The sequence below is a fragment of the Pristis pectinata genome, chromosome 20 (genome assembly GCF_009764475.1).
Source record: "Pristis pectinata isolate sPriPec2 chromosome 20, sPriPec2.1.pri, whole genome shotgun sequence".
Taxonomy (NCBI): domain Eukaryota; kingdom Metazoa; phylum Chordata; class Chondrichthyes; order Rhinopristiformes; family Pristidae; genus Pristis; species Pristis pectinata.
In genome coordinates, this window is record NC_067424.1 from 41,462,037 (window position 1) to 41,484,452 (window position 22,416).

A 22,416-nucleotide genomic window follows, 5' to 3' on the forward strand; every position below is an offset into this window, starting at 1 on the left:
AATCGGGGCTGAGGAGCTGAGGGGCAACCGAGAGATTTCAGACGGACATGCGCGCGCATACGGACACACAGGCTCTTAGGGGTACACATACATTCACATGGACACACACACTTGGACATGGAGAGACTCACACACACATTGAGTGTTCCTCAAACAGATTTGTTGGATGTTCGAAATATGGAAATCAGCAAACATCAGCAGGAGGTATAAATAGATTCAGACAGACAAGTTGAGAGCAGTCTCGGACAGTCTTTATTTAGTTTAATTGTGTCATCTCCACCCTGTGTCTGACCCGTGCCCTGGGAGTGTGTGATGGGACAGTGTAGAGGGAGATTCAGCCTGTGTCTGACCCCCACCCCCTCCTGCAGGCCCCCCTCACACACAGCGCCATGCCGCGTGGCCTCTGCTCCCGACAGCACCCCTCCGCCCGTCTCCCCGCTCCGTCCACACAGACCACCCTCCTCGCCACCCAGCCAACCCCGCAGGTGACGGAGCAGAACTGCCAGGGGCCTGTCTGCCAGCTCCCTGGGGTGGGGACTGGGGAGGGGTCCCGTCTGAGGTCAGGGGCGGGGGCGGGACTGGATTGTAGGGTGGCGTCCGGTGTGGGGACAGGGGTGGGGTGTTGGAGGGGGGCAGATGTGGGGTCCTGTCTGAGGACCAGTGTGGGGTCCAGTGTGGGGACCACACGTGTGGGGACCACACGTGTGGGATCTGGTCTGGCGATAGGTGAGGGGTCCGGTCTGGGGATAGGGGAGGGGTCCGGTCTGGGGATAGGGGAGGAGTCCGGTCTGGGGATACTGGAGGTGTCCGGTCTGGGGATAGGGGAGGGGTCCGGTCTGGGGATAGGGGAGGAGTCCGGTATGGGGATACTGGAGGTGTCCGGTCTGGGGATAGGGGAGGGGTCCGGACTGGGGATAGGGGAGGGGTCCGGTATGGGGTCCTGTCTGAGCACAGGTGTGTCCTGCCCCATCGGAGTCCCAGTGGACCCTCCCCCCGGCTGCCTTCGCAGGTAGTAGGAGTAGGTGAGGCGGACGGCCCTGCGCGGGCCCGGGTTGTACACTGCCAGCCGCAGCCCCTGGGCCAGTGGGGCGCGGGTGAGCGCCCACAGCGCGTCCCGGCGGGGGCTCCAGCCCGAGTAGTGCAGCGCCACACCGCCCGCATCCAGCAGGCTGGCGAAGCCGGAGATCTGTCCCCCGCCGTTCAGCAGGAAGGTGCCATCCTCCGACTGCAGCGCCAGGTAGGCCAACAACCGCCCCTGTGCCCTGTTCGGCCGCTGTACAACCTTCAGGCCGGCTGCTCCCCGTGGGATCACCCCCACCTCGCTGTAGTTCACCCTGTGGGGAGGAGGGAGAGGTCAGAGCCCGTCCACACACCCCTGTCCCCTCACCTGCCCCCTCCGCCTCCCCTCCCCTCCCCTTCCCTCCCCTTCCCCTCCCCTCCTCCCCCTCCCCTCCCCTTCCCTCCACCTCCCCCTCTCCCCATCCCCTCCCCCATCCCGTCCCCTCACCCTCCCCCTCCCCTCGCCTCCCCCATCCCCTCCCCTCCCTTCCCCCTCCCCTCCTCCTCCTCTCCTTCCTCTCCCCCTCTCCCTCCTCTCCCCTTCCGCTCCTCCCTTCCCACTCCCCCATCCCCTCACCCACTTCCCCTCACCCTCCCCTCCCCCTCCACCCGTTCTCCCCCTCCCCCTCCCCCCTCTCCTCCTCCCCCTTCCCCTCCCCCCTCCCCCTCTCCCTTCCCTCCCCCCCTCCCCAGCCTGCCTCCTCTCCCCACCCTCCTGGGAGCAGTGTTTTCCGGGACCCTCACACACCCCTTGGATCCCTCTCGTCCCCCGTAGAGGGGCCGAACAGCCTCCCAGGTTCCTGCAAGAATGGTAACTCATTTGGGAAGGACGTAATCAATTGAGAGTGCAGTGGAGTATCGGGAATTGCAGCGGGAGCTCGATCGGCTGGGTAGGTGGGCTGAGGAACGGCAAATGCAGTTTAATGCAGGTAAGTGTGAAACGTTGCATCTTGGAAGGATAAATCGAGGCAGAATTTTTTACATTGAATGGAAGGGCCCTGGGTACTGTTGTAGAACAGGGACCTTGGAGTACAGGTGCATAGTTCCCTTGAAGTGGCGTCACAGGTAGACAGGGCAGTGAAGGAGGCTTTTGGCACACTGACCTTCATCAGTCCGGGCACTGAGTTATGTTGGGGTGGTACGAGACATTGCGGAGGCCATGCTTGGAGTATTGTGCTCAGTTTTGGTTGCCCTGTTATAGGAAGGATGTGATTAAACTGGAAAGAGTTCAAAAAAGATTCACGGATGTCGCCAGGACTCGAGGTTAGATTCTGTTGGAGAGGATGACCTGACAGAGGAAGACCACGGCAACCAGGAGTTTGGCACCGTACCTGGTGCCGTGGTCCAGCAGGCAAGGAGAAGTGCGGTAGTTATTGGGGATTCTATAGTGAGGGGAACAGATAAGAGATTCTGCGAACCCGACAACAGTACCCGGATGGTGTGTTGCCTCCCTGGTGCCAGGGTACGGGATGTCTCGGATCGGGTCCAGAATATTCTGAGGGGAGAGGGTGATCAGCCAGAAGTCTTGGTACATGTGGGTACCAATGACATCGGTAGAAAAAGGGAGGAGGTCCTGAAGGAAGATTACAGGGAGCTAGGAAGAAGGCTGAGAAGCAGGACCTCCATGGTAGTAATCTCAGGATTACTGCCTGAGCCACGTGCTAATGGAAGTAAGAATAGACAGCTCTGGCAGATGAATGCGTGGCTGAGTGACTGGTACAGGGGGCAGGCCTTCAAATTCCTGGATCATTGGGACCTTTTTTTGGGAGAGGTATGCCCTATTCACAAAGGATGGGTTATTCCTGAACTCCAAGGGGTCCAATATCCTGGCGGGAATGTTTAATATAGCTGTTGGGGAGGGTTTAAACTAATTTGGCAGGGGGACGGAAACCAGGATGTTAGGATAGAGGAAGAGGTATATAGGAGCAAGTCCAAGACGGTGTGAAGTGAAGATGGGAAGAAGGACGGGCAGGTGAAAAGACAGGATAGTTTGCTGAACAATAGAGGTACAGCAAAATCGGCAGCAGATACTGGACTAAATGTACTATATTTAAACACACGTAGCATTAGGAATAAGGTGGGTGACCTAGTGGCCCAGCTACAGATTAATAAATATGACATTGTGGCAATCACCGAGTCATGGCTTAAGGAAGGCTGTGATTGGGAACTGAATGTCCAGGGGTACACGGTGTATAGGGATAGGCGGGTAGGCAGAGGGGGTGGTGTGGCCATGATGGTTAGTAGTGATATAAGATCAATAGAGAGAAGGGACATAGGGTCAGAAGGAGTGGAATCCTTATGGGTGGAGCTAAGAAATGGCAAGGGTAAAAGGACGATATACAGGCCCCCTAACAGCAGCCGGGATGTGGACCATAAGTTACAGCTAGAAATAGAAAAAACGTGTCAGAGAGACAACGTCAAGATAATTATGGGGGATTTTAACATGAAGGTGGATTGGGAAAGCCAGCAAAGCAGTGGATCTCAGGAGAGCAAGTTTGTGGAGTGTCTATGGGACGGTTTTTTGGAGCAAGTTGTTGATGAACCCACCAGGAGATCGGCTGTTTTGGATTGGGTGCTGAGTAACGAACTGGAGGTGATTAGAGAACCAAAAGGTAAAGGAACCATTGGGAACTAGTGATCACAATATGATTGAGTTCAGTTTCAAATTTGAGAAGGAGAAGCTGATAACTGGTGTATCGATACTTCAGTGGAACAAAGGAAATTACAGTGGTATGAGAGAGGAGTTGACTCAAATTGATTGGAAGAGTAAGCTAGCTAGAGGGACGGCGGAGGAGAAATGGAAGGAAATTCTACAAGAAATAAAGGAAAATGCAGGATAGAGATATTCCAAGAAAAAAGAAGGTTTTGAATGGAAAAAAGGCACAAATGTGGATAACGAGAGAGGTGAAGGCAAAAATAAAAGCAAAAGGGAGGGCATACAAGGAAGCAAAAATTAGTGGGAAAACAGAAGACTGGGAAACTTTGAAAAACCTGCAGAAAGAAACTAGGAAGGTCATTAGGAAAGAAAAGATGAATTATGAAAGGAAGTTGGCAGATAACATTCGAAAGGATACTAAGAGTTTTTTTAAATATATGAAGAGTAAAAGACAGACACGGGTTGATATAGGACCAATCGATAACGGTGCGGGAGAGATTATAATGGATGATAAAGAGATGGCAGAAGAATTAAATGAGTATTTTGCATCGGTCTTCACTGTGAAGGACACCAGCAATATACCGGTTAGTCAGGGGTCTCACGGAATGGAACTGAGTTCAGTTAAGATTACTAGAGAGAAGGCGCTCAGGAAGCTAAATGGACTAAAGACAGATAAGTCTCCCGGACCAGATGAGGTGCATCCCCGGGTTCCGAAGGAGGTGGCTTTAGAGATAACGGAGGCATTGGTGATAATTTTCCAGGAATCGATAGACTCCGGCACGGTTCCGGAGGACTGGAGGGTCACAAATGTAGTTCCACTGTATAAGAAAGGTGGGAGGCAGCATAAAGGAAATTACAGACCTATTAGTCTGACATTGGTGGTGGGAAAGTTATTGGAATCGATCCTCAAGGATGAGGTTATGGAATACCTAGAGGTGCAAGGCAAGATAGATCCAAGCCAATATGGTTTTGTGAAGGGAAGATCCTGCCTGACCAACCTATTGGAGTTTTTTGAGGAAATCTCAGGTAGGGTGGATAAGGGAGAGGCAGTAGATGTTGTGTATTTAGACTTTCAAAAGGCCTTCGACAAGGTGCCGTATAAGAGACTGATTAGTAAGATGAGAGCTCATGGAATTACAGGTAGGATAACAGAATGGGTGGAGCATTGGCAGGTTGGCAGGAAGCAAAGGGTGGGAATAAAAGGATCTCGTTCTGGTTGGCTACCGGTTACTAGTGGTGTTCCGCAGGGGTCGGTGTTGGGGCTGCTTCTTTTTATCTTGTACATTAACGATTTGGATGATGGAGTAAATGGTTTTGTGGCTAAGTTTGCGGATGACACCAAGATAGGTGGAGGAGTAGGGAGTATTGAGGAGACAGGAAGGTTGCAGAGAGACCTAGATAGTTTAGGAGAATGGGCAAGGAAATGGCAGATGAGATTCAATGTTGAGAAATGTGCAGTTGTGCACTTTGGAAACAGAAATAAACAGGCAGATTATTGTCTAGAAGGAGAGAAAATTCAAAGTACGGAAGTACAAAGGGACTTGGGGGTACTCGAGCAGGATACCTTAAAGGTTAACCACCAGGTCGGATCGGTGGTAAAGAAAGCGAATGCTATGTTGGCATTCATTTCGAGAGGTACAGTGTATAAAAGTAAGGAAGTGTTGATGACGCTCTACGGGGCACTAGTGAGGCCTCATTTGGAATACTGTGCGCAGTTTTGGGCCCCATATCTTCGGAAAGATGTGCTGATGTTGGAGAGGGTTCAGAGGAGATTTACGAGGATGATTCCAGGAATGAAAGGGCTTACATATGATGAGCATTTGTCGGCTCTTGGGCTGTACTCACTGGAGTACAGAAGAATGAGAGGGGACCTCATAGAGACATTTAAAATGTTGAAAGGATTGGACAAAGTAGATGTGGCTAAGCTGTTTTCCCTAGTGGGTGAGTCCAGGGCTAGAGGGCACAGTCTTAGCTTTAGAGGGTACAGGTTTAAAACAGAGATGAGGAGAAATTTCTTTAGCCAAAGGGTAGCGAATTTATGGAATTCTTTGCCATGTACTGCTGTGGAGACCCAATCATTGGAGGGTGTTTAAGGAGGAGACTGATAGGTATCTACTTAGTCGAGGTATCAAGGGATATGAGGATAAGGCTGGAAATTGGGGCGAGATAGGAATAGTATTAGCTTAGCTCATGGAGCAGACTCGATGGGCCGAATGGCCTACTTCTGCTCCCTTGTCTTGTGACCTTGTGATCTTGTGAGGAACTGAGTTGTAGGGAGAGGTTGGACAGACTAGGCCTTTACTCCTTGGAGTGTAGGAGACTGATCTGGTTTCATAAAGGTACGTAAAATCATGAGGGGGACAGATGGGGCGAGCGGTCTTTTTTCCAGGGTTGGGGAATGGAAAACCAGAGGACACAGTTTCAAGGTTCGAGGGGAAAGGTTTAATCAGAGCTAGAGGGGCAACATCTTACCCAGCGGGTGGGAGATGTGTGGACCCAGCTGTCAGAGGGAGAGGGTGAGGCAGGGACATCAGATACATTGAAGAAGTTCGTGGACAGGTTTATGGATGACGTTCCGAGGGATATGGGCCCAGTGCTGGGAAACGGGGTTAGCTTGAATATAGTACGTCTTGGTCGGCATGGACACAGATGGGCTGAAGGGCCTTTTTCCATGCTGTACAACTCTATGGCTCGATGATTTGGTTGTTGCCGTGGACAGTTCCCCCCAACCCCCGGGACGGAGGATCAGGCCATGCGAGATGAAGGCATCCAACCCATTGGGTGTCCGAAGGTCAGTAGAGGTCATGGTGAAGTTAGCAGGAGCAGAAGGTCAAGGGGAGAGGCGAGACCGGTCAGGAAGTCGAGGGGTCGTGGGTGGAGACTTGAGGGAAGGTGGAGGAGAACCCGAAGGGGCGATGACAAGGCTTGTGGTCCATGGGAGGTCGTAGGCCAAGGTGTTGGGGTCAAGGGGGAGGCTGGTCATCAGGTTGCTCAGATCAAGGGTCAGAGGTCCAGGTTGAAGATTAACAGCTGAAAGGCCGAAGGGCTGCCCAGTTGGTGGGTTCAAAGGTCAAGAGTGAGGTGGAGGGGAGAGGACAAGGGGTCAACGATCAAATCTTGGCAGAGGTTGCGGTGTCAAAGGACGAGAGAGCCACAGGTTTGCAGGGTGGGGTAAAGGGTTGGCAGGAAGGGGCTCGACAGCTGAGGGATCAAAGGCAGCGGGGGTCGAGGGTTGAGGGGAGAGTTCATGGAGCATAGAGCAGTCCAGCACAGGAACAGGCCCTTCGGCCCAGCATGTTGTGCTGAACTAATTAAACATAATTAAATGCCAAACTAAACTAACCCCTTCTGCCTGCACCGTGTCCGCACCCCTCCATTCCCTGCACATCCATGGGCCTGTCTCAGAGCCTCTTAAACCCCTCTGTCGTATCTGCCTCCACCCCCCACCCCTGGCAGCACATTCCAGGCACCCACCGCTCTCTGTGTAAAAAAAACTTGCCCCACACATCTCATTTGGACTTACCCCCTCTCACCTTAAATGCATGACCTCTGGTGTTAGACATTTCGACCCTGGGGAAAAGATACCAGCTGCCTACTCTATCTCAGCCTCTCATAATGTTATAAACCACTATCAGGTCTCCCCTCAGACTCCCCCGCTCCAGAGAAAACAACCGAAGTTTGTCCAACCTCTCTCCCTGTAGCTCACACCCTCTAATCCAGGCAGCATCCTGGTGAACCTCTTCTGCACCCTCTCCAAAGCCTCCACATCCTTCCTGTAACGGGACGACCAGAACTGAATGCAATACTCCAGATGCGGCCTAACCAGAGTTTTATAAAGCTGCAACATAACTTCCCAGCTCTTGAACTCAGTGCCTCGACTAATAAAGGCAAGCATGCCGTACGCCTGCTTTACCTCCCTATCAACCTGTGCAGCCGCTTTCAGGGACCTGTGGACCTGGACCCCAGGATCCCTCTGTACATCAATGCTATTAAGGGTCCTGCCATTCACTGTGTCCTGTCCCTTTACATTTGATCTCCCAAATGCAGCACCTCACATTTGGCCGGATTAAACTCCATCTGCCATTTCTCTGCCCATTTCTGCAACTGATCTAAGTCCCGCTGTATCCTTTGGCAATCTCCTACACTGTCCACAACACCACCGATCTTTGTATCATCTGTGAACTTACTAACCTGCCCATCCACATTCTTATCCAGGTCACCTATATACATCACACACAGCAGAGGTCCCAGTACAGATTCCTGCGGAACCCCACTGGTCACAGACCTCCAGCCAGAATAAGTCCCATCAGAAGTCAAGTTCAGTCAAAAAAAGTTTGGCGGTCAGGGGAAGGGTTTGGAGGTCGGAGGAAGTGTTCAGAGGTCGGGGGCAGGATTGGGAAGCCAGAGGGCAGGGTTTGGTCGGGGCAGGGTTTGGAGGTCAGGGGTAGGGACGGGAGGTCAGCGGAAGGGTTCGGAGGTCAGGGGCAGGGATGGGAGGTCAGGGGCAGGGTTCGGCGGTCAGGGGCAGGGTTCGGAGGCGGGGGAGAGCCACGTCTGGCTGTTTTCACTCACGGTCTGCCGTGGTAGTGGTGGATCACCCTCTCGCAGTCGGCGTCCGGGCCCCCGCACACTCCGCAGGGGCTGAAGCGCTTCCCGGAGCCGATCAGCCCGTCACAGCCGGTCCTCACGCACTGGCTCTGCACGCACACCGCCTGACTGTGCGGGAAACATCGCGTACCATCCTTCACCTGTGGGGAGCGTGGGGGACAGGGGGCAGAGGTCAGCCACAGGTCACACACAGGGGAGGGGTCATCCATGGGTCTCACACACAGCAGAGAGGTCAGCCATGGGGGTCACTCAGAGGGGAGAAGTCAGCCATAGGGTCACACAGGGGAGAGATCGGCCTCGGGGTCACACCCAGAGGGGAGAGGTCAGCCATGGGGTCACACACAGGGGGAGAGGTCAGACATGGGGTCACACATGGGGGCAGAGGTCAGCCTTGGGGCCACACACAGGGGGCAGAGGTCAGCCACATGGTCGGACAGGGCAGAGGTCAGCCTTGGGGTCATCCAGGGGGCAGAGAGGGAAGGCACAAGGGGGTGTGAGTGTAAAGTTTGACCACGTGTTGACCTGGCCTTGACCCCACAATGACTGTTTGACATTGACCCTGGGTTGACCCCGCACTTACAGGAGGGGTGGGGGAGATGGGTGAAGTCCCGGGAGGGTGGAGGGAGGTGGGAGGGAACCCCCTACGTCTGGGGGTCCCAGCTGGATGGGGAGAGGAAGAGGGAGGGGGTGGTGGCTGGGCCCCGTGGGGTGACCGACGAACCTTGACGGAGAAGACGTTGACCTGGGACGTCCCCTTCAGCAGACAGTTGAGTTTGCAGAGGTCCGGCCAGCGAATGCCGTGGTAGTAGGGCTCCCACTGTTGCAGCGTCCTGTCCAGCGACTGCCCGTTCCTCTCCTCACACTGCTCCTGGCGGAAACTGCGGCCTGTCGGCACACCGCGCACGTCCTGTCAGACACAGCCTGCCCGCCACACCCCCACACAGCGGGGGGTGGGGGGGAGTACAGCGATGGACAGGGAGGGGCGTGGAGGGGGTCAGTGATGGAGAACGAAGAGGGGGAGGGAGGGAGGAGGCAGTGATAGACGGGGGAGGGAAAGGGCAGAGGACTGGGCCCAGGAGGGGCAGACACAGATCAACAGAGGGGTCAGGTAGGAAAGTGCAACAAGACAGACCGGAGGAGGCAACCGGGCAGTGGAGGGGTCAATGCAGTTTAGGACAATCTCAGGCAGACTGCAGGGTTGGGGGGTTGGGGGTGGGGGGTAGTGCCACTGCCTTCCAACTCCAGAGACCCGGGTTCGATCAGTACAGAGGGGGCCTGCAGCACAGTAACGGAGGTGTCAGCATGGGCAGTACGGGGGCAGATACAGTTACAGAGAGGAGTGGCAGGCCGTGAGGTGGGCAATGTGTAGGGGTCCCGATCCCAGAGGGCCGGGCATGTCACTGACTGTGGCTGCAGACCTACCGCCATTCTCCGGACAACCTTCCAGGTTACACGACTGGAACTTCTCCCGCCTCCCGAGGCAGAACCGGCCAAAATTAGCAGGAACGGGATTGTCACAGTGGCGCCGTGAGAACTGAACCCCACCCCCACAGGAGCGAGAACAGGACCCCCATGGACCCCAGGACCCCCAGCTCCCATCCACCGGACTCTGAAAAACAGACATAGAGGGGGTCAGACACAGGGTGAAGCTCCCTCTACACTGTCCCGTCACACACTCCCAGGGCACGGGTCAGACACAGGGTGAAGCTCCCTCTACACTGTCCCGTCACACACTCCCAGGGCATGGGTCAGACACAGGGTGAAGCTCCCTCTACACTGTCCCATCACACGTCCCGGGGCACGGGTCAGACACAGGGTGAAGCTCCCTCTGCACTGTCCCGTCACACACTCCCAGGGTACGGGTCAGACACAGGGTGAAGCTCCCTCTGCACTGTCCCGGGACACAGGTACCCCTGCCCCCGGTACGCACCAGCTGTTTCCAGTTGTGGGTGCACCTCCCTCGGAGGCAGACAGCCCCTCCCCCACAGGGAGTCCCGTCTGCGGCTGGCAGTTGCTTGCTGGCATGGTGCCACTCCCCCTGGCGCCGGGCCAGGCACCACAGCACGGGGCAGGGGTCCATTCCCGGCCGCGCTCGGTAGCCGGGGCCAAAGGTCAGCCGGCACTGGACGTCCCGGTCATAGGTCACGCCAGCCAGGGGCACGGAGTCGGCCAGGGAGACGGACGGCTTGTTCAAGAGGCAGTCACCTGTGGAGGGGAAGAGGGGAGACCGTGAGGTGGGGTGGGGGTCCGCCACAGGGAGTGGGGAGAGACGGGGTGGGGGGAGGGGAGAGGGAGACAGGGGGAGTTGGGGGAGGGAGGGGGAAATGGGGTGAGAGGTGTGAAGGAAGAGATGGGGCGGGGGAGAGTGGGGGGTGTAGAGAGAGGGGAAGGTTGGGGGAGAGAGGGGAGGGGGAGGGAGAGGGGTTGAGAAGAGGGGAGGGAGAGGGGAGAGAAGAGGGGGAGGGACAGGGGGCAGAGAGGAGGGGAGGAGGGGAGGGGAGGGGGAGGGAGGGGGAGGGGAAGGGGAGGTAGAGGTGGAGTGCATGAGGGCAGTGTATGGGGGACAGAGGAGGGAGTTTCCCCCACCCCACTCCCCACCCTACCCCCTCCTCACTTTCCCCTCTCAACCCCCCTCCCTGCCCCTCCCCTTTGCCCCTTCCCCCTACATCACCCCCTCCCCTCACCTCCTCTCCTACCACCTCTCCGCCTGCTACCACATCCCCCTCCCACGCCCTCCCCTTCCTCTCCTACCCCCTCCCCCTCCCCCACCCTCTCCCCATCCCCTCCCCCTCCTACCCTCACCCCCCTCACACCCTCCCAACCCCTCCCACACCCTCCCCTTCCTCTCCTACCCCCTCCCCCTCCCCCACCCTCTCCCCCATCCCCTCCCCCTCCTACCCTCACCCCCCTCACACCCTCCCAACCCCTCCCACACCCTCCCCTTCCTACACCCTCCACCATCCAGTCCCCCTCACACTCCTACCGTCCCCTCCACCTCTGCCCCCATCTACCCCCTGCCTTCTATACCCACCTACCTCCTCTCCCTCCTACCCCCTTCACATCCCTTCTACCCCTCCTCCCCTCCCTTCAACCCCCAACCCCTCCCCCTCCTACCCCCTCCCCCCTCTTCCCCCTCCCACACGTCCCCCTCCTCCATCTTCTCCCTCCCCCTCCCCCTCATCCCCTTCCCCTTCCCTTCCTCCCTCCTCCCCAACCCCCTCCCCGCTCCCCCCACCCCACTGCCCCACACCCACCCCAACCCCCTCCCCAACCCCCTTCCCCCACCGTCCCACCCTTCCCCTCTTCCCCCTTCACCACCCTACCCCCACCCCATCTCCCACCTCCCTCACCCCCCACACAACCCCACCCTCACCCTTCCCCCACACCTGCCACCCCCACTCGTACCCCTCCCCTACCCCCAACTTACGCCCACCCCCATCCTCCCCTCCCCCACCCTTTCCCCTACCCCCTTCCACCTCCTCTCCCCTCTGCCACGCTCCTCCCTCCCCACCCCACCCCCTTTCCCTACCCCTCCCTCCATCCCCCACCCCCTCCCTCCCCCTCCAACCCCAGCCCTATCCCCCACTCACACCCCCCTCCCCCTTCCCCTTTCCCCCTCCCATGAAGGATGCGGAAAGGAGGGAGGGGAGGGGAGGGGCGATTTCCACATCCTTCGGCTTTCCCTGCCCCTTCCCCCCCCCCTTTTCCCCACCCTCCCTCTCCATTTCCCACACCCCTCCCCCTCCACCACCTCCACCACCACCTCTCCCCACCACCTCCTCCCCACTGTTCCCCCCTCCCCTGTTCCTCTCCGTCCCCTCCCCACCCCTCTCTGCCTCCACACCACGCCCCCGCCCCCCCCCCCCCCAGGCACAGCATTCCAGATTCCAACCCCACTCTTGGGGCAAACATTTGCCCTCAGATCCCTTCTAAACCTCCTCGCTCACCTCATACCTGTGCCCTCATGTTTCTGACACCCCTATCCTGACCATCTCCCCCATCTCTGCTTCCTATAGTCTCACACACCCCTCTACGTCCCGCCTCAGCCTCTGCCACCCCCGGGAACGCAAGCTCAGCCTGTCCCATCTCCCCCCAGTAACTGCCGTCCTCCAGCCCCGGGCATCGCCCTGGGGAAGCTCCCTCTCCGGTGTAGCCACATCCTTCCTGTGTGGTGTGTAGACCAGAACTTCAGGGAGAGCTCCAGCTATGACCCATCCAAGTTAGAGAGCGCGGTAATAACACGTTACAGCTCGAACTTCCTCTGTCACAGCCACTGTGTGCCTTCTAACCCGCCTCAACCGTCTGTGTGCCCACTGACCCGGTGCCTCTCTGTTCCGCAATACGCCGGAACAGCCTATCATTTCCTGGGCACGTTCAGTATTTACTTGACCTTCCCGATGCATCACTTTGCTCTGGTCGGGATTACGTTGCGTCTGCCGGTGGTCCACCCGGCCCCCCCGGCTGATTATTCCCTGCATGTGCACTGCCCCGCTCTCGGTAGCCTTGAGGCGACCCTCCTCACCAGCCACCGCACCACGTTGTGACAGGTTGCCGACAAACCTACCAGTGATATCTCCCACAGCGCAGAGCTCCCTCACCACCCCCCCCACAGTGAGGAGCTCCCTCACCACCCCCCCCCCCACAGCGAGAAGCTCCCTCACCACCCCCCCCACAGCACGACACTCCCTCACCGCCCCTCCCACAACACAAATCTCCCTCACTACCCCTCCTACAGCACGGCGCTCCCTCACGGCCCCTCCCACACTAAGCCTCACCTCTGCCACTTGCGAGGAACCCCAAGGATAAGCGAATGCTGCATCGAGACCAAGGCTCAGAGAAGTTGATTCTAGACAACATGGGAGACATCATCTGGTATCCCCAGGACAATTCTCCCATCTGTAAACAGATCTCCGAGTTATCATGAGCCATTCCCAGCAGGTGTCCTGTGGAGATACAAGAAGACAACACCGACCAGGTCAGACACAGGGTGAAGCTCCCTCTGCACTGTCCCGTCACACACTCCCAGGGCACGGGTCAGACACAGGGTGAAGCTCCCTCTGCACTGTCCCGTCACACACTCCCAGGGCACGGGTCAGACACAGAGTGAAACTCCCTCTATACTGTCCCGTCACACACTCCCAGAACTGTTAACCACAGCTGATTACCAATTTCATGTGCGACGGTGAAGGCACTCTGAAGGCCGATATCCTGGACCACAGCGCAGTTCTGTCCACCGTCCGCCTCACACACTGTCCCGATGTGGCCAAGGCCCAGCGATTCACAGAAGTTCTCCTGACAGAGGTTCTGTGGGGTAACCAACACAGAGGTTGTAATGCTGAGAGACACCGGTCAGTGTACAGATCTCCCCCTGAGAGAGGGACTGAGGGACACCGGTCAGTGTACAGACATCCCCCTGAGAGAGAGGGACTGAGAGACACCGGTCAGTGTACAGACATCCCCCTGAGAGAGAGGGACTGAGACACACCGGTCACAGATAAGCAGAGGTTCTGCTTGTATCTATTTTCTGATGTTTTCATCGTGTTTGGGTGTGTGATGCTGAGACCATATTGTGGTGCAAAGGCAGAGTTCTGTGCATAGACGTGGGCAAGCTGTGCTTCTGCGTAACCACACTGTGTTAAGTCAGCAGTTCCCATCAGGATCTGTTATGTTTTCATTGCTGCTTTTAGGTTTGTTTTGAAAGGAATGCAGCAGAACTCAATAGAAGACTGGAGCCAAAAATAGGAGAGAGGGAGTGAGAGATCAAGTTCGAGTTCTCTGTCTGGGTGCCAGGGATTTCTGTGTGTGTGTGTGTGTGTGTGTGTGTGTGTGTGTGTGTGTGTGTGTGTGTGTGTGTGTGTGTGTGTGTGAGAGAGAGAGAGAGAGTATGTTTGTCAGGGAGTTTCAGGCTTCTGATCTTATTCCAGATGGTGCGACCTCGGTGCGTGTGACCCTGATGAGAGTGAGCCCGCTGTGTGCGACCCAGTGAGTGTGAACAGTGATTGCGTGCCCAGTGAGTGTGAGCACAGGTTCACTCCAGTGAGAGTGTGTCCAACAAGGGTGACCCAATAAGAGTGAGTATAGCAAGAGTGGTCTGGCGAGAGTGACCCTCATGAGTATTTAGCTCAGCAAGTGTGACGCTGGTGACCGTGAGCAGTGTGTGTGAACACGGAGTGTGACCCATGAGTGTGTGTGTCAGAACAGTGAGTGTGACCAGCGAGTGTGTCCCAAGTGAGTGTTACACCAGTGAGTGTTACGCCAGTGAGTGTGACCCCAGCGAGTGTGACCCAGTGAGAGTCACCCCAGTGAATGTGACCCAAGTGAGTGTTACGCCAGTGAGAGTGACCCCAGCGAGTGTGACCCAGCAAGAGTGATCCCAGTGAGTGTGACCCCAGTGAGAGTGACCCCAGCAAGTGTGATCCCAGCGAGTGTGACCCAGCAAGTGATCCCAGCGAGTGTGACCTCAGTGAGTGTGACCTAAGTGAGTGTGACCCCAGCAGGTCTGACCTGTAACCGTGACCTGGTGAGGGTGAGCATCATGTGTGACCCCAACAAGTGTGATGCCAGCGTCGGTGAGCACAGTGGGCGTGGCCCAATGCAATTGCAGATGGTGTGACCCAGCAAGTGTGAGCACAGAGGGTGTGAGTATGACAAGGGACCCAGCAGATGTGAGTATAGTGAGTGTGAGCACAGAGGGCCTGACCTGGTGTGTATGCACCAGCGACTGTGACCCAGTGAGTGTGTCCTGGTGACCATGAGCCAGTGAGTACATCCTGGTGAGTGTGTCCTGGTGAATGTTCTGGTGAGTGTGACTGCGTGTGACCTGGTGACTGTGACCCAGTGAGTGTGTCCTAGTGTGTCTGGTGAACGTCCCAGTAAGTGTGACCCACTGTGTGTCTACCTGTGAGCCTCCCGCGATGGGTGTGTCACAGTGGGTGTGACCGGCCAATAGTTTCACGGTGGGTGTGACCCAGTGAGTGTGTAATGGTGTGCGTACCTGCGAGCATCTCATGGTGAGTGAGTCACAGTGAGTGTGACCGGCCGATAGTTTCATGGTGGGTGTGAGCCAGTGAGTGTGACCCAGTGCGTGTCCCGGCGAGCGTGTAATGAGTGTGTCCTGGTGAGTGTGTCCCAGCGTGTGTCCCGGCGTGCGTGTACTGAGTGTGTCCTGGCGAGTGTGACCCGGCGAGTGTGTCCCGGCGAGCGTGCAGCGACGGGCCCCTACCTGCCGCGTCAGTAGGAGGGCCGCGTCGTACGGGGGCCCTGCCCACTCGCCCTGCACCCTCCGGTCCCGCTGCCAGCGACAGAACTCGTGCAGCGTCTGTGCCGCATCGGAGCCCACCCGCGGTCCCCGTGCCTCGTCCCACAGCACCTCAATCCGGACCACCGCCAGCCGCACGTCGCTGCCCAGCGCGGGGTGTCGGTACAGCCGGTCCGCTGCGCTCAGCAGGGCCAGCACGTAGGGCCGTGCATCACTGCCCAGCGCACGGGCCAGACTCGCATCCACCACCACCAGCAGCTCCACCTGTCGTGTGCGGGACAGCCAGCGCTCGCCCGGGGAGCCCCCCCGCGCTCCCACCACCAGCAGACACGACAGCCCCAGCAGCCTGCCCGAGATCATCGCCACAGCCCCGCACGGGGGAGGGGCAGGACGGGGCTCACACGTTGGGGGGGTGGGGAGGGAGGGGTGGGGGTTCACGGGTTAGCAGATTGGACCAGGGGAGGGGAGGGAGGGGACGGAGGAGAGGGGAGTGGAGGGGAGAGATGGGATGGAGGAGAGGGGACAGAGGAGAGGGGACAGAGGGGAGGGGACGGAGGGGAGGTAGCGGAGGGGAGGGGGCGGAGGGGAGGGAGCGGAGGGGAGGGGGCGGAGGGGAGGGAGTGGAGGGGAGGGGGCGGAGGGGAGGGGGCAGGGGGAGGGCTCACAGGTTAATGGATTGGACAGGGGCAGGGGATGGAGGGGAGCGGGCGGAGGGGAGCGGGCGGATGGGAGGGGACGGAGGGGACGGAGGGGACGGAGGGGAAGGGGAGGAGGAGAGCGCTCACAGGTTAATGGATCGGACAGGGACAGGGGAGGGGAGGGGAGGGAAGCAGGTGCTCACCAGTCACCGGTTCAGACTAGACAGGGCAAGGCAGGGGGGAGAGGGGAAGGGAGTGAGGGGCTCACAGGTTAACGGCTCGGACTGGGACAGGGCAGGGGAAGGGAGGGGAGGGGAGGGGAGGGAGCAGACGACACCAGCAATCCAGGGCAGGCAGAATAGAAGAACGTGGCAGGGTGCTGGAACCCTGAATGGTGACAGGAGGAAACACTCGCGACGTCCCGATCACAATAAAGGGTTCCTGATGACATGTCCCTTCGAGGAGGGAGGAGGGAGCAAGGGAGGGCAGCCAGAAAATCCCAAAATTGGCAGCCTGTCCTCGTTAGTGTTAACCCTCTCACCCCCTCTCCCCACCCACACACACCGGGCAGCCCGTCCCCTGTCAGTGGGGATTAACCCCATCGCCCCAACCACACACAGCGGGCGGCCCGTCCCCTGTCGGAGAGGATTAACCCCCTCACCCCCTCTCCCCACCCACACTGGGCAGCCCATCCGCTATTGGAGGGGATTAAACCATCCCCCCTCACCCCCCCCCCCACACACGGGGTCCATCCCTGACAGAAGGGGATTCATCCACTCACAAGGTGTGGACATGCGACAGCCAGTTCTGCAAAGTTGGTCGGGTCTTGCAACGTTGGGATGTCTCTGAATGAATGTGGAATATAATTCATTCAGCATGTGTCTCCATGTTCAGATCTGTGAGCCAGATGCTTCAGCACAATGAATGTCGGACTTGGCTTATCCTCATGCTCGGTCTATAACCCGACTGAAATTCTTGAAACAATTATCTTGATCGTAATGTTTTGAGCAGAGCAATGCCACATGTACAGAAGATAGATTAAATTCATATGGACAGGGTAACATGATTGGAAACAGCGATCCCTCACACGCGGCCTCACACACACACTGAGATCACTATTGAAGGAACGTTCCCTCACTCCCGGGCCCACACACAAACACTGAGATCACTATTGAAGGAACGTTCCCTCACACCTGGGCTCACACACACACTGAGATCACTATTGAAGGAACGTTCCCTCACTCCCGGGCTCACACACACTGAGATCACTATTGAAGGAACGTTCCCTCACACCCGATCTCTCTCTCTCTCACACACACACACACACACACACACACACACACACACACACACACACACAGACAGACACACACACACTGAGATCACTATTGAAGGAACATTCCCTCACTCCGGGCCCACACACACACACTGAGATCACTATTGAAGGAATGTTCCCTCACTCCTGGGCTCACACACACACAGAGATCACTATTAAAGGAACATTCCCTCACTCCCGGGCTCACACACACACTGAGATCACTATTGAAGGAACATTCCTTCACTCCGGGCCCACACACACACACTGAGATCACTATTCAAGGAATGTTCCCTCACACCCGGCCTCTCACACACACACACACACACACACACACACACACACACACACACACACACACACACACACACACACACACAGATCAATATTAATGTTCCCTCACACCCGGGCTCACACACACACTTGGGATCACTACTGAAGGAACGTTCCCTCACTCCCGGGCCCACACACACTGAGATCACAATTGAAGGAACATTCCCTCACTCCCGGGCCCACACACACACACAGATCACTATTGAAGGAACGTTCCCTCACACCTGGGCTCACACACACACACAGACAGACACACACACACACACACACACAGATCACTATTAAAGGAATGTTCCCTCACACCCGGGCTCACACACACACTGAGATCACTATTGAAGGAACGTTCCCTCACACCTGAGCTCACTCACACACACACAGATCACTATTAAAGGAACGTTCCCTCACACCCGCTCTCACACACACACTGAGATCACTACTGAAGGAACGTTCCCTCACTCCCGGGCCCACACACACACTGAGATCACTATTGAAGGAAAGTTCCCTCACTCCTGGGCTCACACACACACAGAGATCACTATTAAAGGAACATTCCCTCACTCCCGGGCTCACACACACACACAGATCACTATTAAAGGAACGTTCCCTCACACCCGCTCTCACACACACACTGAGATCACTACTGAAGGAACGTTCCCTCACTCCCGGGCCCACACACACACTGAGATCACTATTGAAGGAACGTTCCCTCACTCCTGGGCTCACACACACACTGAGATCACTATTGAAGGAACATTCCTTCACTCCGGGCCCACACACACACACTGAGATCACTATTCAAGGAATGTTCCCTCACACCTGGCCTCACACACACACACACACACACACACACACACACACACACACACACACACACACACACACACACACACACACACACACACATCACTGTTAAGGGAATGTTCCCTCACACCTGGGCTCACTCTCACACACACACTGAGATCACTACTGAAGGAACGTTCCCTCACTCCCGGGCTCACACACACTGAGATCACTATTGAAGGAACGTTCCCTCACACCTGGGCTCACTCTCACACACACACTGAGATCACTATTGAAGGAACGTTCCCTCACTCCCGGGCCCACACACACACACAGATCACTATTGAAGGAACGTTCCCTCACACCTGATCTCACTCACACACACACAGATCACTATTAAAGGAACGTTCCCTCACACCCGCTCTCACACACACACTGAGATCACTATTGAAGGAACGTTCCCTCACTCCCAGCCTCACACACACACACATAGATCAATATTAATGTTCCCTCACACCCGCTCTCACACACACACTTGGGATCACTACTGAAGGAACGTTCCCTCACTCCCGGGCTCACACACACTGAGATCACTATTGAAGGAACGTTCCCTCACTCCCGGGCTCACACACACACAGATCACTATTGAAGGAACGTTCCCTCACACCTGGGCTCACACACACACACACACACACACACACACACACAGATCACTATTAAAGGAATGTTCCCTCACACCCAGGCTCACACACACACTGAGATCACTATTGAAGGAACGTTCCCTCACACCTGAGCTCACTCACACACACACAGATCACTATTAAAGGAACGTTCCCTCACACCCGCTCTCACACACACACTGAGATCACTACTGAAGGAACGTTCCCTCACTCCCGGGCCCACACACACACTGAGATCACTATTGAAGGAACGTTCCCTCACACCTGATCTCACTCACACACACACACACACAGATCACTATTAAAGGAACGTTCCCTCACACCCGCTCTCACACACACACTGAGATCACTATTGAAGGAACGTTCCCTCACTCCCGGGCCCACACACACACACAGATCACTATTAAGGGAATGTTCCCTCACACCCGGGCTCACACAGACTGAGATGATGATTGTATCGTCTGACGGGGGACGAGCTGCTCTGTGTATGTAGCAGGTGGGAGGGTACGTGTTCTTGGATGATTCATTTGTTCATGTCTTCTGCTGTCTGCTTTGTTTATCGAGATGTTTTGGAATGTGTTTAATCGCTGGCATTCTTTTGACATCCTGCCTGAGCTGCTCCTCCAGTGCAGATGGCTTCACTTTATCTATGAAGCAAAGGAACGTTTGAAGTTTCCTCCAAGAAAGTGTCTCAGCATTCCACGAAGTCATTCCCACCGCAGCTCCTCCACCAGCCATCTGCTGACTCTGGACAGGCCCATGGTTGACCAGAGATTGTTAAATCCGAGTCATCCCAAAATGGCATCAATAATCTTCTGTGGCAAGGAGGAACGGGCTAGAATGGCGGATGTGGGCTGGGGAGAGAGACAGACAGAGGGGGAGCGTGAATGGGGAGGTGCAACAGTGGAGAGCGCCTGAAAGTGGGCAGATATTCACAAACTGCTCAGGGCCCAACCACCGAAGGTCAAAGACCACACACACTGCATCCCTGTCTGAACCACACAAACCTCCACCAGCCCCGACGCCCCGCCTGGCCCCTATACCCCTCCCCGTCTCCCTAACACCTTCTGCCCCTACAGCCCTCCCGGTCTCTGTAACCCCCTCCGGCCCCCTACACCCCTCCCCATCTCTGTAACCCCCTCCGGACCCCTACACCCCTCCCTGTCTCTGTAACCCCCTCCAGCCCTCCCGGTCTCTGTAACCCCTTCCAGCCCCCTACACCCCTCCCCGTCTCTGTAAACCCCTCCGGCCCCTACACCCCTCCCCGTCTCTGTAACCCCCTCCGGCCCCTGCACCCCTCCCTGTCTCTGTAAACTCCTGCAGCCGCTTTGCAATTAGTAAGGCAAATGCTTTATCTACTAAGCCCTGTGCCTAATATGTACTCTGACCCGGCAGTGTGTAATGGGACAGTGTAGAGGGAGCTTCACCCTGTGTCTGACCCGTGCCCTGGGAGTGTGTGACGGGACGGTGTAGAGGGAACTTCACCCTGTGTCTGACCCGTGCCCTGGGAGTGTGTGACGGGACAGTGTAGAGGGAGCTTCACCCTGTGTCTGCCCCGTGCCCTGGGAGTGTGTGACGGGACAGTGTAGAGGGAGCTTCACCCTGTGTCTGCCCCGTGCCCCGGGAGTGTGTGACGGGACAGTGTAGAGGGAGCTTCACCCTGTGTCTGACTCGTGCCCCGGGAGTGTGCGACGGGGCAGTGTAGAGGGAGCTTCACCCTGTGTCTGACCCGTGCCCCGTGAGTGTGTGACGGGACAGTGTAGAGGGAGCTTCACCCTGTGTCTGACCCGTGCCCCGGGAGTGTGTGACGGGACAGTGTAGAGGGAGCTTCACCCTGTGTCTGACCCGTGCCCCGGGAGTGTGCGATGGGACAGTGTAGAGGGAGCTTCACCCTGTGTCTGACCCGTGCCCCGGGAGTGTGTGACGGGACAGTGTAGAGGGAGCTTCACCCTGTGTCTGACCCGTGCCCCGGGAGTGTGTGACGGGACAGTGTAGAGGGAGCTTCACCCTGTGTCTGACCCGTGCCCCGGGAGTGTGTGACGGGACAGTGTAGAGGGAGCTTCACCCTGTGTCTGACCCGTGCCCTGGGAGTGTGTGACGGGACAGTGTAGAGGGAGCTTCACCCTGTGTCTGACCCGTGCCCTGGGAGTGTGTGACGGGACAGTGTGGAGGGAGCTTCACTGAGGAAGAGGGGCAACACCGCCACCTGCAGTCAACATGTGGTCAGTGCTCCTGATCTCTGATGGGAACCACGAGGATTTGAAGCATCATGTCCATTCCTCCCCACTGCTGAGAAGTTTAACTGTGGAATTGAGAGCTGCCGGTCCTGCCCTTCCTTCAACCGTGTCTCAGTGAGAACAACAGTACCTCATTCCCAAGTGCTGATCAATGCTCTGAGTTCAGCCCGGCCACCGTCTTCCCTCTCACCAACACTGCCCCGGACTCTTGCTGTCATGTTCCCAGAGTCTCCGACACTATCTCACACCAGGCGTAATGAGAGCACACAGATTCAGGATGAGGGAAAGGGGTTCTGAGGAGGTCCTTTCTCACCCGGAGAGCGGTGAGTACCTAGAACACACTGCTGGAGACGGTGGGGGAAGCAGAGTCACCGACAACATTTAACAAGTGTCCAGACGAGTTCTTGAATCCCCCAGACATAGACGGCTGCGGGACAGGTGCTGGGAGATGGGATCAGGACGGATGGGTGCCACTGGTCAGCCGAATGGCCTGTTTCCGTGCTGTGTGGCTCTGGGACGCTCTCCGGGCAGAACCTGAGTGACGGAGTTTCCCTGAGGTATTCCTAATGGAACCGGTTTCTTCCTTGACACCTTCAACGTTGCTCTTTTTGTGTGTGTGTGTGTATATATATATATAAATGTTTATTTGCTAAAAAGCACAACAAAAGGACATCCAGTGTCAAAGTACAACAAATATAGAAAGTAGAAGAAAAACTAAGCAAACTACAGCAATAGTGCAAACAAACACCCGCTAAACGCACACGCAACACTTCAGATGAGAATCGCATTCTCACTGTCCACGATTCATACGATCCCGAGGGACCCACCGAGCGCGGAACTCAACCAGGCTGC

General features: G+C 56.7%; 1 protein-coding gene across 1 annotated transcript; it reads right to left on the reverse strand.

Moving 5' to 3' along the window:
* Positions 1–282: 282 nt before the first annotated feature.
* LOC127580737 (A disintegrin and metalloproteinase with thrombospondin motifs 5-like) lies at positions 283–15,941 on the reverse strand. Its single transcript, XM_052034542.1, has 8 exons — positions 15,546–15,941; positions 13,489–13,627; positions 13,099–13,266; positions 10,254–10,528; positions 9,746–9,932; positions 9,045–9,208; positions 8,288–8,463; positions 283–1,334 (listed from the first exon to the last, which is right to left on the reverse strand). Exons 1-8 carry the CDS (start codon positions 15,939–15,941, stop codon positions 335–337), a joined length of 2,505 nt encoding a protein of 834 aa, XP_051890502.1. The 3' UTR covers positions 283–334.
* Between the last annotated feature and the right edge of the window lie 6,475 nt (positions 15,942–22,416).